This window comes from Dipteris shenzhenensis, chromosome 13 (assembly GCF_047967505.1).
Source record: "Dipteris shenzhenensis isolate YYH24624 ecotype China chromosome 13, Dip_SZ_1.0, whole genome shotgun sequence".
NCBI lineage: Eukaryota > Viridiplantae > Streptophyta > Polypodiopsida > Gleicheniales > Dipteridaceae > Dipteris > Dipteris shenzhenensis.
Window position 1 is genome coordinate 56,206,243 of NC_141608.1, and position 16,727 is coordinate 56,222,969.

Below are 16,727 nucleotides of genomic sequence, written 5' to 3' on the forward strand. Positions count from 1 at the left end.
AACTAAGAGATAGTTACACAATGTGATTGCCTTAAATTCAACAATGTGATCTCATGTATGTTAAGAGATCTCTCTTAGCGACCTAGGCCAAACAAAGAATACATTAAGATTCTCTAATATATTTAGGTTGACACGTAGGAGGAGATGGATCAAAAATTGACTCCAAATTCAGAGATAGTTACACAATGTGATTACCTAAAAATTCAACAATCGGATTAGAGCATCTTTGATTGTATTAGTATTTGCAAATGAAGTGTAAGGGCTTTCTTCAAATGTGGCCAAGAACCTTTAATGGAATTGCAGAGCTGATGATTTGTAAAGAAGATATGATTTCTTATGATGTAGAACACGCCTGGTATTCGACCTTCATTAGGAGTGCCATTGAAAGGTTTGGGTTTGATATTTGAAGTTTGACCCTTATACGCCATAATTGATAACGAGTTGTGTGACATAGTATTGGCTAGATTGATATTAGATTGAACCAACTCTAATAGAATTGTGACCAATTTCTCTGAGGTGAGTTGAAATGTTGTGATGGCTCTTTGTTTTTAGCTTCTTGGTCATGTTCCATCTCCATGAATTACTCAATTGTGATAGGACGATGGTGAAGGAAACAAACAACCTTGGCATCACCACTACTGAAAGGAGTGCTGTTGAAAGCTACGTGTTGATCGCTTTCTTGATCATGTTCCATCTCCGTGAATCGCTCAATTGTGATAGGATGGCGGTGAAGGAAATGAACAACCTTGGCATCTCCAGGATTACAAGTGCTTGTAATTACTTTGCAATGCATGATGACATGCTAAATCAATTGACTCCTACATGACATGAATGGACGTCAAATTGATAGGTTTCAATCAATGATCCAACGCGTCATGATATAACACTTAGCAATGGTCCTAGAGGTGTCTTATTAATTATTTATGTCTATTTGTATTACAAGATAAAGCTCATGTGGTATGTTGTAAATAATCCGTATAGAGATTGAGGTAAGCTAAATATACTTCTATGTAAGAAAAATAGGGAGGTAGGGGATGGACTACCAATACACAAAGTCCTAGATAGTAAAGGTGCCTTTAGAAGAATCTTGAATTTGTTTGATACAAAACACTTATTCACTCTTTTAAAACCCTCTAGTTTAGTTATGATGAAGAAGCTAAAGTGTGCGTAAGAATGAGACATCATTGGTTTTATGTATGTGGTAATTGGTAGTCCCTTGTGTGTGATTGAGGGAGGTGCGCGATCAAGAATGAGGTGAAGTCCTCTTTGCCTTTAAAAAACAGTGACATGCAGAGCTACATCTTTCCACATGTTTGCCCATCTTGAAGACCACAACACGGCCCCTTTTAATAGGTGGATTAACTCAAGTGAAGTGATAGTAGCCCCTATACCTTAGAGGTGAAGAGATGATGGATAGTACTTGGGTCATTGGCTTTGTTTACTTTTGGGACAACTAGATTGAGGGGTTGAAACACGGCTAAAAGGAAACGTGGGAACAAGTAGTGTAATATGTGGAGAGGAAAGGATAGCAAAGACACACTCTTGAGAGCATTGCCTATTGTTTGGACCACAAGTGGCAAGGAGCCTAAACCAAACAAGGTGCGTGCAAGGGGGGATAGTTTCAAGGGGATGTAGAGAAGAAAGTGCCACCTCGATGGAGCACAAGTATGGATAAGGTGGGGGGGGAAAGTACCTTCGTCTTCTTCTTAGCTTTAGCTTAGTAGACAAAGCAAAGCTATGGCGATGGCAATGGCTGGCCTTCATCTCAAGCCCGCCATACCCAACGCCACTGACCTTGTGCCTCAACTGCTCCCCCCCCCTTGCAGATTATTGCGCCCTTCCCCCCCCCGAGCTGCCTTGTTAGCCCACAGCGACGACAGCACCCCCCAATTCACCAAGCGCCACCTCCTCTCCTCTTCTGCTTCCCTTTCCTGCTCCCTCGTAGCTTCCACACTTTTGGGCTCTCTCGGGGCTATGGCCGACGACTTCCTCGCCGAATGGGAGATGATTCCGCTGCCCGTCGATCCCGGCGTCGTCCTCTTGGATGTCGCGTTCGTGCCCGACGAGCCTGACCATGGTCCTCTCTCTCTCTCTCTCTCTGTGCATTTCCAATTCTCCTCTGCCCTTCGTACACAACAGCCTCTCTCTGCAGGTCGCCCGAGGACTGAGACCCTTATTGAGAGCGTCATTGCATTACTCCTGCAAATTATGCAAACTCCCGGTTTCTTTACGTTCTGCCGAAAATACTGATGGAATGGCTTTCCGCCAAAGTCAATGATAATTGTTGCTTAGCTCTCATGCGGAAGATTAGCTTGCTGAGTAGCGCTACTATTGAAGATGGACGACACTGAGTACTGGTACTTCAGCTCAATCTTAAGGTTGCAGGGCACCGCAGGCATTCTCTCTCCATAAACGTTGTGTGCAATTGCTGTCTATTATTAGTTTATTCCAATGCCGAGCTCTCCCCACGTGCATCGATCTTTCCTCATGGAGTGAGCTGTGACTATGGCCGCTACATTCGATCGGTTGTCAATGGTGGTAGACTAGTGCGCTGCATGTCAAGCTCGTTGGATTATCCAGTTTTGTGCCGTGAACCTCAAGTCCTTCCTATAAAAAATCGTTCTCTCCTTAGTGTCTTGCAAAGCTAAGGTTGGTATTATATCGCCTTTGATCCGAATAATGGAGCCTTTATTATCCAATGTCACATTTCGGCAAGGTATGGTAAATCCTTCTGCGATGAAGAACATTGTGGACTGAGTCATCTATCTAAAGCATAAGCTAATCAACTCTAATAACGTTTTAGCTGAGTCTGATTCTGGCAATGGGAAGGTACATGATCATTTTATGTATGCGGAAGTCCATTTTTCAGGGTCTGTCTCCGTCACAACTGGGTTATCAAAGTGGTCGCCGGTGGAGAACTAGCTGTATGCACATTTGCTGTCCATTGGCACATTGCAATTTTTCAAGTCCTAGCCGTCTGGAAGTCTCGTCTTTGGGTAGCTCTTTTTGAACGGGGTTGCCCTTTGGAGGTGTAACCTCCCTCGTATATCATTGTATGTCCTGTCTAGTACCTTCTCTTCTGAGGAGTTTGTGCCATGCTAAAGAGCAAAATTTAGAGTGAACTTTGCACGTAATCTCAGTAGTCTTTGAGGTCTCGGGTGGTATGCCTCGAAATAATCCGCGGTGACAATGATCTAGGTTACTTCTTTTGAAGGCTGTAAAACATTGTTCATGCTGCGGTGGAAGCTTTGTCTACCCCTCAAGGTGCGAAGGCTCAACAATCTCTGCTCCATGAAGGAACGGCAAGTAGTCATAAAATGCTACTGGAAAGTCTTCACCTTGCAAGAACTGATCTGCACTAGAGCTGTCATGAATTCCCTCTTTATGAGCTCAAGTTTTGTCCTAAAAAGTAAGGTATGAGGGCTTATATAACATGTGTCATTTAACAGCCTTTGTTGGTATTTACATTGCCTTAAAGAAAAAGGTCGATGTGACTTGTTAATTCATGCACATTATTTTACTTAAGGCCTTCAATGCGTCCATATCTTGAGATTAGGCAGGACCGTTTAACAGAAAATTTTGCTAATTTTTTGGAGCTCCACCTAGGCTCCATCTTTTCCCATCCTTGGCATCCGCTTCTTTTGTAGACATCAGCAAACACTTTTATTAGCACTGCCTTCCAGGCAGCGCTCTACCTTTTCTTTCGAAAAATAACTGTACCAGTCCTTTTGTTGCCGCATGGCCCTTGTCCATCCCCTTGCCCATACTCTTCTATTCTTATTTTTGAATCTGTCTTTCTCCTGCTTTCTGAGCGAGCTATTGTCTTTCAATTCTTATTAACTATCCGAATTATCACCCGGCTACTCATTGCATGGCAGTACCCGCCCACATTGCAGTCAATCTCCTTCTTTTCTCTCTCTCTGTCCCTCACCCGCAACATACTGCAGCATACACTATAAATATACAGAGCAACTTTCTATGGAAGCTCGCCTGTCCCTCTTACCTCAATTGCGACAACCGCCAACACAGTTAAGAAATGCGCGTTAGATGAACGTGCACAAGCCTCACCCATCAAAGTTACCATGCTTTGTGGGTGAAAACTGTAAGGAATTGGTATCTAAGGCAGTACTTGGTTGTTCATTCTACATTTTTGTATGATATCTTTACATTTATATATGATTTCTTTTCTCTTTCGACTCAGCTTTCATTGTGGCCTTGGCTTCACAGATTTTGTACATTTGAACAAATTCATCAAAATCCAACTATAATGTAGGACGTTTTTGGGCCGTAGCTAACTTCTATCTTCTTCTTTTCAATGAGATCGGCTTATTGGTCTCAATAAAGATGAATTCAAGGAGGTAGCATACTCAAGGCTTAATGTGCAGGGGTGCTAGTACTTTAAATGGATGAATCGAAATCTATCCACAACAATTTGCACAACTAAAGAAGTCTTGAGCTTAGCTAGCAAGAATTTATGAAAGTCGAGGGTAAAGTTCTTATTACTGTCACTTCTTAAAACTTTTGCTGAAACCATAAGCTTGACAGTGAGGCTGAGCCCAATTTTTGTTTTATAGCTGCAAGGCAAAACATGTGCCTCGAGCCATTATCTGAGCACTACAAGTCAAGGTGCTGACGTAGCCCATGCCACACTATCACGAGCTTGTACAATAGTACCTGCACCCGAAGTTTACATTGGTGTAGGTAGAGAACACCTAGGAACTCTTTCTGAAGGGTTTACCCAAATAGCCTTTCGCACATGTAAGACCATGTATAGGGTTTTGGTCTCAAATCAGAAAAGGTTTTCTGGTGGACAGCTAAGCACTCCAAAACAAGGAAGGCCAAGTGAATATTGAAATTCTGTGGTCATTTATTATGGTCATAGAGCTAGAAGTCAAATAGGCCAAAGTCTTAAATGTTGAACGCAGGGGCAAACAAGGGGCAATGATGTATCGGACAGTAAATTTTGAAAAAGCAATTTCTGTATTAAGGAAATGCCAAACTGTGAAAATGCCTAGGGAAGGCGACCTTTTATTGTTGGGGAGGTGATGTAAGCCTTGCATTGCTACATAAGGTAACTGTTTATTGTTCAATTAGCCGAAAGGACTAGTGGCTTACGCTGAAATCAAGTAGCGTGAATGCGAATAAATCCACACTGCTTTCTCTGATAGTAAAGCTCTATTCAAGAGGAAAGCCAAACCGAAGCTCCTTCTAGGATTGTAAGACAACAAAAATTTTGATCTTCCAAGTAAGGTAGAGAAGTCAAATCTTGGGCTGCACAGCTGGTGGTGGAGCATGAGGTCAATGTTTGGTACCTGTTGGTTAGCTAAGGGGATCCTTTAGAGCTGTATTGAACTCAAGTAACCCATTGTCTATCCATGATTGAATGCATTCATCAAGGGAAAATAGATGATAATTGATAAGTCATCTGGTAAGATCTGTCTGTGAGGCAGAGTCTGCAGCAAGGGCAGAAACAAAAATTTAAAGTTTGACTTGTTTACCAATTGTCATTAACGTCTGTGTACTAACAGAATTGAATTAACTAGCAGGTTTTCTTCTAGGGACCAGACAAACCCTGTTAGAGACGAAAGATGGTGGAAGGTCTTGGGAGCTCCGATCTATCCCCTCTGCAGAGGATGAGGATTTCAACTATAGATTCAACTCAATAAGCTTTTGTGGCAAGGAGGGATGGATTGTTGGGAAACCAGCAATCCTGCTACACACCTCTGATGGGGGCATAAGCTGGGAGCGAATCCCTTTAAGTGCAAGATTGCCTGGAACGCCGGTATGTCCGAGCTGCTTGATCTTTGCTCTTTGTTGTTATAAGTGCAGTTTGCAAGGTTTGGTGAGGTCCTTACTTGAGTGTACGGTGCAGGTTATCATCAAGGGAACTACGGAGAAAAGTGCAGAGATGGTCACTGATGAAGGGGCCATCTATGTGACATCTAACATGGGTTATAACTGGAAGGCTGCTGTAGAAGAAACGGTTTCGGCCACTTTGAACCGGTGCGTTTTTAACATTTTCTAGCTTTAGATTTACCATTTCAATGGTTTGTCTTCTCCATTTCAGCAGTTTTCTTGTTAATTTCTGGCTACAGATTTAGTATTTTGAATGGTTGTCTGTCCTCTTTTATGGATCTCCTTGCTTAGGAGTTGCATTGTTGTGCTAGACGTAGTTTGAAGTTTGGGTGCTCACACAAGCAAGCTTGACTAAAAAGGAACAGGCAAAGACAAGTGCCTGCGGTTATTGAATGACTCAGATGATATTTGCAACTAAAATTGTTAAGAGTTACAGGGCGTTTCATGTATCATAATGGAAGAGTAATTCCCTGTGTCGTTGAATTGACTCGGATATTTGCAAGTAGGATTGTCATATTCTCTTATGGATCACACATGAGGACATCTATTTAAGAAAACAGAATTGAAGAGTATTTGCATAATTATATCCTTTGTATCCCTCTCTTCTATTAGACGTTAGTATCTCATGTGTACAGTCAGTGAGTGAGGCCTTCTATGTGGGTGTGCCCACCCCTTTCAGGATAAGTGTCACTGTATGATTGTGCCTATTCATAGGCTGTTTTGCAGGGCACATTGGCCCAGGTTGTAGGGCAATTTAGCCCATATTATAGGGCAGGTAGGCCAGCCTGTATGGCAAGCTACCCTGGCCACCCTTGGGGCCTAACCCAGGCTAAACCCAGGTCGGGTCAACCCGAACAGCAGGTACAATCGACCCAGCTTGGGTTGGTTGACTGACCCTGGGGTCAGCCATGTGGCAGCCCTAGTTCGGCCAGGGCAGGCCCTATTTATAGGGTCCTACCTCACTGATGTTGGCATCTACTGGAGCACTTTCTTCTCCTTTGTTTAGGCTTTTCCCTTGCTGTATATACGGTTTCCATTGCTTTACCTTGTGTTGATTTCCTGTCTCCCTTTGCTGAACGCTTCCGCAGTCACATATTCTCACATGGTATCAGACTTCAGGGTGGCTCGCGACCCAAAGAGGCAAGCATCAGATGTGAGTTTTTTGAAGGCATTGCTGTCTAGAGATTTCAAACTCTCATGCATAGTTTTTTCCATGCAAAATGCTCCACGAACAGCGTGGAAAAAAAGAGAAGTCAAAACAAGGGCATTTGGCCCCAAAAAAAAAGTATGAAATTCCATTTCATACGTCTTTTTTTCAGACGTTTGCATACGTTACGGGCATGCGAAGAGCCATGGACCAGTCAGACATCTGGAGCCTTTTGCAGCCAGCCATCTGGAGACTAGAAGTTTGCACAGGATTCTAGTGCTGTGCCACCCCCCCCCCCCCTCTCTGGAGTGTCTTGAGTCCCCTGATTTAACCCTGTTGGATCTACATTGGAGATTGTCTAATCTGTTTATGGTTTAAGATTTATATTTGGAATGCTTAAGTAGTTGAAACTTGAAACTTGAATTTGTTAATAAAACTCCCTATACCTTATGTTTTGAAAGTATGAAAACTTTTAGGGCCACGTAGGGGCATTTTTCCATACTTATTCCATACTTCCATACCCATATGCGTATGCCATATGGAAACGTATGGAAAAAACTATGCTCTCATGAGCTGTTTGCTGAAGGAGATCTGAGGGCCATTTCACGTTGAGGGCATGTTCCGGTGCTGCTGGCGAGTTTTAAAGTTGCGATCACAAGGCGCCTTGAAGCTGAGGTACAGATCGGAGCATCCTGTTTCAGCAGAGGGGAAGGCAGCACAGACAGCAGTTTGGTGGCATGGTGCAGGACCTGCCAATGAGGTCTGGTGCAAACTGGAGGATCTTTATGTGAGGGACTCAGCGATGAGAGCTGTCACTCTTCAGGGGCAGCTTTACAATCTGGAGTTCCCGAGTGACAGTACAACAGCCCTTCTTGATGAAGACTGAGGTCCTCCACGACTAGCTTTTGTCTATGGTAGCTGCTCTGACATCCCTTCAGTTAGTAGCATTGATTCTCACCAAGGTTCCATTGGCATATGATATGGTCTCGAGCATTATGGCGCTAGGTCACATTGATCAGTTGGATTTTGATGACCTAAGTTCCTTGTGCTTGAGGAGGAGTCAATTTTATTGTCCTAAGGCAAGTTGCAGGTCACTCGAAGTGGCGGCGAGTCCCTTACATCTCAGCTCAAGGCCAAGAAGGATAGGAGCAAGTGCTAGAAGTAGGGCAACAGAGGGCATTTGGTGAGGGACTGCAAGTCTGGGTATCGGGATCAGGACTCGTAGTCAGACTCTGACCAGGCATGTGATTCCAAGACAGCAGCAACAAAAACTGTAAAGGACTATAAGATAGTACCAGCTTTCTGACATTATGGTGTCTCACCCCACAGTCACGACCAGAGAGGGCGTGTGGGCGGGAGAGAGGGCTGCTTCTGGCCCTAATCAGTTGAAATTCTGGCGGGCAAGGTAATAGTATGGAGCTATGGAGCAGATGAGTTCGAGATTCATTTTTGGGGTCGCAAAGATTTTGGACTGATGACTTTGAGTTCAGTGTTTCGTGTTCCTGGAAGTGATGAGTTCACTGTTAGGATATTGGGTGTGGTGTGTTCCACGGTTCATTGGGAACTGAATGTGACTAGCCTGGGAAATCACAGTTGAGGATGACTCTTTCACTGTTCGAAGTGGCACTTCTTCGAGGATCCAGGCTATCTGGAGCTATCTCCTTGGACACTCCTCCAGTGTTGGAGGGTGTGTACATTTAGCGAGTGATGGCTTCTATGTGGGTTTGCTCGCCCCCTTCAAGATAGGTGTGACTTATTCATAGGCTGTTTTGCAGGGGACATTGGCCCGGGTTGTAGGGCACTTTAGCTCATATTATAGGGCAGGTAGGCCAGCCTGTATGGCAGGCTACTAAACCCAGTTTTGGGTCAACCGACCTGCTTGGGTTGGTTGGGCCACTACAGGCCCTATTTATAGGGTCCTACCTTACTTGATGTTGGCTTCTTCTGGAGCACTTTCTTGTCCTCTGTTTAGGCTTTTCCCTTGCTGTATATACAGTTTCCATTGCCTTATCTTATGTTGATTTTCTCTCTTCCTTTGCTGCACACTTCTGCGCTCACATATTCTCACAGCTTCTATGTTGCCAAAAATGTGGGCCTGCTAGCACTGAGGGTGGCTTATTGAGAGATGTGTTTATGGTTGGTTGTGGCACTTGGGCATTGAACTTACTCTGTTAGATCCCACTTTATATCCCGAAGTGTTACTTTTGTTGGTTTTCTGAAAGAAATATACTTTGGTTGCACATGCTTACTCAATCATTATTTTTGTATTACACACAATTGAATATCACATTGGCACAGGTGAAAGTTTGCTATTGGGCTATATGCCACATGGTAAGTTTTATGTCATTTGAGGTGTTTGCTTATGTCTTGCAGCACAGTTTCAAGTGGAATAAGTGGAGCCAGCTATTACACAGGCACCTTCAATACAATAAATCGTTCACCTTCTGGAGATTATGTGGCTGTTTCTAGCCGTGGTAATTTTTATTTGACATGGGAGCCGGGTCAGGTAAATTGACTTTATTCAACTTTCTATTTTTCGAGGAGAACATATTATCTTTGAAGTAGTGAATCGGGGTGCTGCTAAGTAGCAAAAATAGATGAGCATAAGCAACGTTTTTACATAAGTTATGTGTACCAATAATGATGCTGTAATGTATTGTCGCTAGGGAGTCAAAGAATCATACGAATTGCGTGTGTTGCATTGTGTTTGATAAAGCATTCTTGCTGTAGTTACAGAAGGCAATGTTAAAGGTTTAACCAAAGGATTGGCAAGCAATTTGACATTTAACAAGATATCTATAATGAAGGGGCTCATCTAAATTATGCAGCTTGTTATTGGCATAGATTAATAATGCCATCAACATGTTTGTGTTTGTCTTAAATGTTACTGGCCATCAACCTGTTGCATCTGCTCACACTCTTAAATTTACTTAAGCCTTGTTGTAAGATTTGATTAACCAAGCTACAAATATTATTAGTGCATCTTTGATTTTGATGAGCAGCTCTATAAATGGGCTTTGTGTAGGTCGGTTTATGTAGACAGGATGCCTTTCCTTTCAATGTCTAAGATAACTGAACAAGATAACTGAACAAACATAATGCTCCAATTTTTTTATGGTAAGAGAATGCCTACTTCAGACCCCAAAGATTTTCATGGAATATCTTGAAGGAAAAAACTGTCTAAAGCAGCCGTGTTTTGTAAATGTGACCTGCTTCCTTTAAAAAAAAAAAGTAACCTGCTACGATAGTTGAACAGTCACAGAATCCTCCCATTTTTTAATGGTAAGAGAATGCATACTTCAGACCTCAAAGGTTTTCATGGAATATCTTGTAATAAAAAAACTGTTGAAAGCAGCCCTGTTTTGTAAATGTGGCCTGCTTCCTTTTTGTTATTCCAATTGTCCTTGTTGTACATGACGACGAGCTGAGAGGTATTGTAACATAGAAGACCAACGTTAGTGAGAAACCCACTCTTTTGAGTCAGCTAGCTTGGGGTGAATCCACTTGGGAGAGCCAAACCTTCTCATGCGAGGTGCGGCTCTCTGTTGCAGATCTCATTGAAGTTGTGGCTCTCATTGAAGATGCGGTTTTCATTGAGGTGCGGCATTGGTTGTGTGAGAGAGAGAGCACTCCTTGGGTGCATTTTCAAAAAAGAAAAAAAGAAAAAAAGAAAAAAAGGAGAAAATAATGTTAGTATAAGGTAATGAAAGAAGACTTGTTGGAAGTGTACGCCTTAGATTGAAAGTGTATATCACCTCCTTCCACAGATTCTTGAGCCTTATATTTTCTCTCAATAGCAACAAGAGACCACTGTCCCAGGTTCGTGTTTGTGTTACACAACGGTTTTCTAGTAAGCAGACATAGAACTCGATAGATTCTATGAGGACATTGCAGCTCTGAGGATGGGTTATTGAGTGGGTGTATACGTGAAGGAAGGAAGGATGATTTGGGCAACTCTATGGAGTTCTATGTCTGCTTGCTAGAAAAATGCTGTGCAACACAGTCACAAGCCTAGGGCAGTAGTCTGTTGTTGGTGCTGAGAGAAACTCTGAGGCCTGAGAATTTGGAGAAGGCAAGGCCCTATACACTTTCAATCTGAGGGTATACTGCCGGCGAGTCCTCTCTCAATTCGACAGGATAACAGGTCGATATTATTAGCTTATCCTAACGTTATTTTTTATTTCCCCCCCCTTTTTTTTCTTTTTTTCTAACGCACCCAAGTAGATCTCTCTCTCTCTCTCTCTCTCACACACACACACACACACACACACATTTTTTAAAGTGAATTCTTATGTTTCCCCCCAAAAGAGGTAAAAACCCACAAAGGAAAAATTTACAAGTAAAGCCTCAGAGCAAAAGTCATGAGGCAGCCAAGTAAAAAGTTACAAGATCAAACTGGAGGAGGATCAAACACAACATCCTCCAATTTAAGATTGTTGCTTTGTAAAAAGAGATGCAATGAAGAAACTGCACCGTCAATAAAAACCACCTGTTTTTTGCCCTTGTGATTCTTCTTAATATAAGCTGGCACCCAAAATTTCTGAATCACAGGGTCAAAACCGTGTTGTAACATGGGATGAAAAGAATCCAGTGAAAAGGGCACATCTGCATCCCGAACAGAAGAAGACTCTGGCACAGGCATCAGAGGCAAAGGAGCTAGATCAACATCTACATCCTCCGACGAAGGAGCTGCATCTGATAAAGTAGGATTCAGCATGTCAACAGAAAGAGATTCTAGCACAGGCACCGTAGGCAAAGGAACAGAATCATCATCAATACACTCTGATAAAGGAGCTGCAACTGGTAAATCATGAGCCATCATGTCAGCATCACACCAGGTGTCATCTTGAGATCCCATATAATCTCCTCTTCAACAGGCAACTCCATAGCCTGAAGAGAAGGAGGCTGAATATGCTCCACAATAGACTGATCCTGAGCTTCCTCAGCAAGAAGAGTAGCCTAAGATTTAACGACCTTATGCCAGAGTTGCTTCTGAACAGGCTTTGGAAAGGAAGCTGGAGCAGAGAGAAGAGGGGAAAGAGGAGGAATAGGTAAGGAAGTAACAGGAAGCAGGGGGAGAACCAGAGAGCAAACAAGGGGAGAACCCGAAGTAGGAACTTCCGTGATTGAGGCTGCACATAGCTGTTGAAGAAGATCCAACTGGAGTGAAGAAGAAGACCATTCGCAACATCCAATTTGGCCGATTTGAAAGAACGCGAGAGAACCAAACCACCATGCTTTCGCCGAATAAAAACACGTGCAAGAGAAGGCAAGGCAGAAGGAGGGTCTGATGTCGAGAACTCAAAGGAATCAGATGAGGGAGCGACATGAAGAAAGGAGGAAGAATCATCATGAACAGGTGGAATAGGAAAAAGCTGTATAGAGGGAAAGAGAGGTACAGCCAGGTTAGGTACAGCCTGTACGGACTGAAGAGAAACATGAAATAGGGCAGAATGTACGGACGAAGAGTTGGCAGCAGGCTGTACGGACGGAGCAGGACAAGGGAATTGTATGGGCGCATTAAATGCAGGCTGCTGTACGGACAAAACAGGTACGGAAAGAAACGGGGAAGGAGACGGGACAGAAACATGATGTGCAGGCACAAGATGTACAGACGGCTGTACGGACTGCAAGTCGACATGCTGAGAAGGTACGGACGGTGAAACAACAGGCTGTACGGACAGCAAATCAGAAAGCTGTACGGATGCCGGGGCTGGTACGGATGAAGAGACAGCAGAAACTGAAGATGGCGAGGCAGACAGGGTATGGACGGGAAAGGGGGAGGCAGAGGAGCTCTCCATCACGGTCTCTCTCACACATACACACACTTTTTTTTTAGTGAAATCTTATATTTTTGTGTGGGAAACGTCAAAAAGAGGTAAAAACCCACCAATAAGTACAAGAAAAAAATTTGCAAGTAAAGCCTCAAAGCAAAAGTCATGAGGCAGCCAAGTAAAAAGCTACATATCAAGCTGGAGGAGGATCAAACAGAGCATCCTCCAGCTTCAAATTATTGCTCTGTAAAAACTGATGCAGTGATGAAACCACACCATCAATAAAAACCAGCTGTTTTTTGCCCTTGTGATTCTTCTTGATATAGGCTGGTACGCGAAATTTCTGAATCACAGGGTCAAAAACCTGTTGTAACATGGGATGAAAAGATTCTAGTAAAAAAGGCACTTCTGCATCCCAAACAAAAGAAGACTCTGGCACAGGCATCAGAGGCAAAGGAGCTAGATCAACATCTGTATCCTCTGACGAAAGAGCTGCATCTGATAAAGCAGGACTCGGCATTTCAGCTTCACTTCGAGGATCAACCTGAGAAAGAGCATATGCAGCATCCTATATGATCCCCTTTGCAAGGGGCATATCCATATCTAGAGGAGGAGGAGGCTGATGATGCTCAACGGGAGTCGGATCCTGAACTTCTTCAGCAAGAGAAAGATTAACCTGTGATTTTTCTACCTTTCTCCAGTAATGCTTCGGAGCAGTAAAAGAAGGCTTATCCAGTAAAGCCTTAGCAGAAAACGGAGGAGAAGGAAGAGTAAACTTTACTGTTGAAGGAGTAGGAGGAGTGGTCATGGAAGCCGAAGGGCAAGCACGTGCAAAATGACCAACCTGCCGGCACCGATAACATGCTGTAGGAAAAGAGGCAAAATGCAGCCTGATGCGCATCGGATGAGCAAATCCCAAATCAAGATCCAGAGTAGAGGGCACAGGCTGCATCATATCCCATAAAATACAAAGGTGAACATCCCGAGTAGCCTGCAAAAACTCTTGTCTCGGAACATGTAGAGGCCTTCCCAAAAAAGCTGCAAGAGTAGGAAGATGCTGAAGAAGAGGCAGAGGCAACGCTTTGAGGGTAATCTAGACCGGACAGTGAGTTAGAAGAGAGGCAGACGGATTAAATAGTGGATCCCAGGGCATCACATAAGCAAAGAAACCAGCCCCATGAAAACCAGCACGACTGACAAGGTGCTCCACCACATCAGTTGAAGAGCAGTGGGCATAATAAAAACCTTTGCCTGAAAAGACAAAGGAGGAAAGGGAATCCTGACTCACTGCAACTTCAGCCCAATGACGAAGTTGAGCTATAGATAAAACCCTGCCCATAAAGTAGAGACAAACCCCAAATAGCTGAGCCTGTCGAAGATCGGAAACCAGAAGGACAGAGTCCAAAGAACAAACAAGCTGTGAACCCGATGAAGGAACATCTGTGACAGAAGCACGCGCGCACACACACACACACGCATGCGTGCACGCACACGCACACGCACACGCACGTGCACGCATGCACGCATGCACGCACACACACACACACACACTCTCTCTCTCTTTCTCTCTCTCTCTCAACCAGAGCCACACTTGGAGAGTTGCATCTCCAACGAGAGCCGCACCTCCAATGCGAGCCACACCTGTTTGAGTTGATCTTGTTATGTGAAGTTAGTTAGTACACCTCCAATGAGAGCCGCACCTTCTCTAGTCTCTCGGCTGAACTCTCTGCAAAAAGGGGCGTGTCATCTACAAACTCCAAATCCAATAACTCTTCCTTGTGACGAATGGAGAGGGGCCTCCAAGCAAGGCGAGCCACCCATGATTGGAGAAAATGCCTAAGTCTCCACAACAAAGAGAGAGAGGATTGAAGAAAATACCATAAAGCCTCTGCCACGAAGAGAAAGAGGATGGGGGTGAGTGAGCAACCTCTATGCACTACATGGGAGAGTGAGAAGGCCTCCTATTCTCCAATGAGAATGTGGATGGAGTTATTTGCATGTAGTGAAAAAATTGTGTGCACCGTCTTATTCGACAAACCCAATTTGTGCATGGTACCGTCTCGCATGCCTTCTTGAAGTCCAAGAGGGTGGCGAGAGGCTGAGATTTCGCTCGTGCCCAAGCAGCAGCCTCTAGAAAAGTGAAGACATTGTCTTGGATGTTTTCTTTCTACACAAAATTTGTCTGAGTGTCATGGATAATGTCGGGGGGTGAAGGCAAAGAGTTATTTGCTTTTAGTGAAAAAATCGTGTTCACTGTCTTATTCGAGATCCCCAATTTGCGCATGGTAGCTTCTAGGAACGTCCAATTCACCTTGTCTTGCATGCCTTCTTGAAGTCCAAGAGGATTGCGAGAGGCTGAAATTTTGCTCGCGCCCAAGCAACGGCCTCTAGAAGATTGAGGACGTTGTCTTGAATGTTTTCTTTCTACCTAAAACTTGTTTGAATGTCATGGATAATGTTGGGGAGGTGAAGGCAAAGGTGCTATGTCAAGACTTTGGTTAAGATCTTGCCGTTTTCAATAGGGGGATCAGGCACCATTGGTATAAATGTGTACGGTCCCCTCCTTCGCGATCCACATGTAAGCGTCAAAGGAAGTAGCCTTGAATCAAAGGTCTTGTAGGAAAGCCAATTACAAAGTAGCACAAATTTGCTCCCAGAAACAACGGGAATAATCTAGCCTCACCAAGGCATCTCTACATGCGCATGGCCTTGAGAGCCTCAAACAACTCCTCATCCATGAAGGGGCCCTGCCACCTATCATGATACTTGGGATGACCATCATGGAGATGTGGCCGAGACCTCCTCTCGATTTGCCCAAACTTCGCTCGAGCTGCCCAAAGTTTCCTCCTCGAAAGAAACAATATTGAATCAAATATCTACTGGGAAAACAACTACAAAGGAGCATGATTTTGCTCCCAGAAACAATGGCAACAATCCAGCCTCAGCCGGGCATTTCTACATAGGTAAGGCATTGAGTGCCTCAAATAGCTTCTCATCCATGAAGGGGGCCTCCACCTATCATCATGCTTGGGATGACCCCGGTGGCGATGTGACCTAGCCCTTTCGAGCTGCCCAAACCTCCTCTTGAGCTGCCCAAAGTTTCCTCCTTTCCTTAGAATAGGTAGTGGTAGAAAGAGGTAGTCATCTCCAAGATCTCTTTAGTCTTAGTGGAGTTGTCGTCCTTCATTTCTCAAGTTCTATAGCCTTAGTTATTGCTACCGGACCTAGTGCCTATGGTATGGAAGAATTGCTGAGTCATCCTAAGATGCTCAAGAGGAGTGATAGGAGTACTCGGCTTGTCAAATCTTTTGTCGACTGTAAGCCGAGTCGAGCTCCCAAGTCTAGCCACTAACCAATAAGAGGTTGGCTCCTACTTTAGGTGGAGTCTCTCTCTCTCTCTCTCTCTCTCTCTCTCTCTGAGGGTCTATCTGTGCCGTAGTGCGTGGGACTAAAGCTTTGTGGTGCTCCTCTAAATGGCACCTACCATCCAATTGGCTCATTGATCCTATTGGAGGGCGTCCTCTACCCTCCATGTCGGTACCACGGCTTGCTATAACCTCCTCCTCCTAATACTAAGCATCTAGAACCCTCACCCTTCTTGGGGGAGCCCTTGCTTTAGTCGTTCTAAATGTAGCACAATGAGAGAATGATCCGACATCATTGTGCAGGCTAGTATACTTCGGGAGTCACCCCTATGCATTGCCTTATCACCGATGTAAAACCTATCCAATGGTTTCAAGAGCCCATCCTGCTAGTGTTGGCCAAAGGACTACATGAAGCTTCTCTACGTCTTTCTAAATGCTGCTTCTCACGAAGGGTAAGGACCTTTAATGGCGAATATCTGCTCCTGTGTGCCCCGCTTTGAAGGAGGCATAGTGGAGAAGACAGGCCCCCAAGCTTGTGGTACGCAAACTCGAGATTGCCGAAGTCACGTCCAACAATCGAGAAGT

At 44.1% G+C, this 16,727-nt stretch overlaps 1 protein-coding gene across 2 annotated transcripts in view; it reads left to right on the top strand.

The window, feature by feature from the left end:
- The first annotated feature begins 1,680 nt into the window (after positions 1–1,680).
- Positions 1,681–16,727, top strand: part of HCF136 (photosystem II stability/assembly factor, chloroplast (HCF136)) — a 40,942-nt gene continuing 25,895 nt past the window's right edge. Inside the window, exons 1-4 of one of the 2 annotated variants that reach the window (XM_087384151.1) lie at positions 1,681–2,077; positions 5,547–5,782; positions 5,873–6,003; positions 9,377–9,509. In XM_087384151.1, the coding sequence (XP_087240277.1) occupies positions 1,738–2,077; positions 5,547–5,782; positions 5,873–6,003; positions 9,377–9,509 (840 nt within the window). In that variant the 5' untranslated portion in view covers positions 1,681–1,737. The remainder of the gene's footprint in view (positions 2,078–5,546; positions 5,783–5,872; positions 6,004–9,376; positions 9,510–16,727) is intronic. The other variant, XM_087384150.1, reaches the window with a different exon arrangement.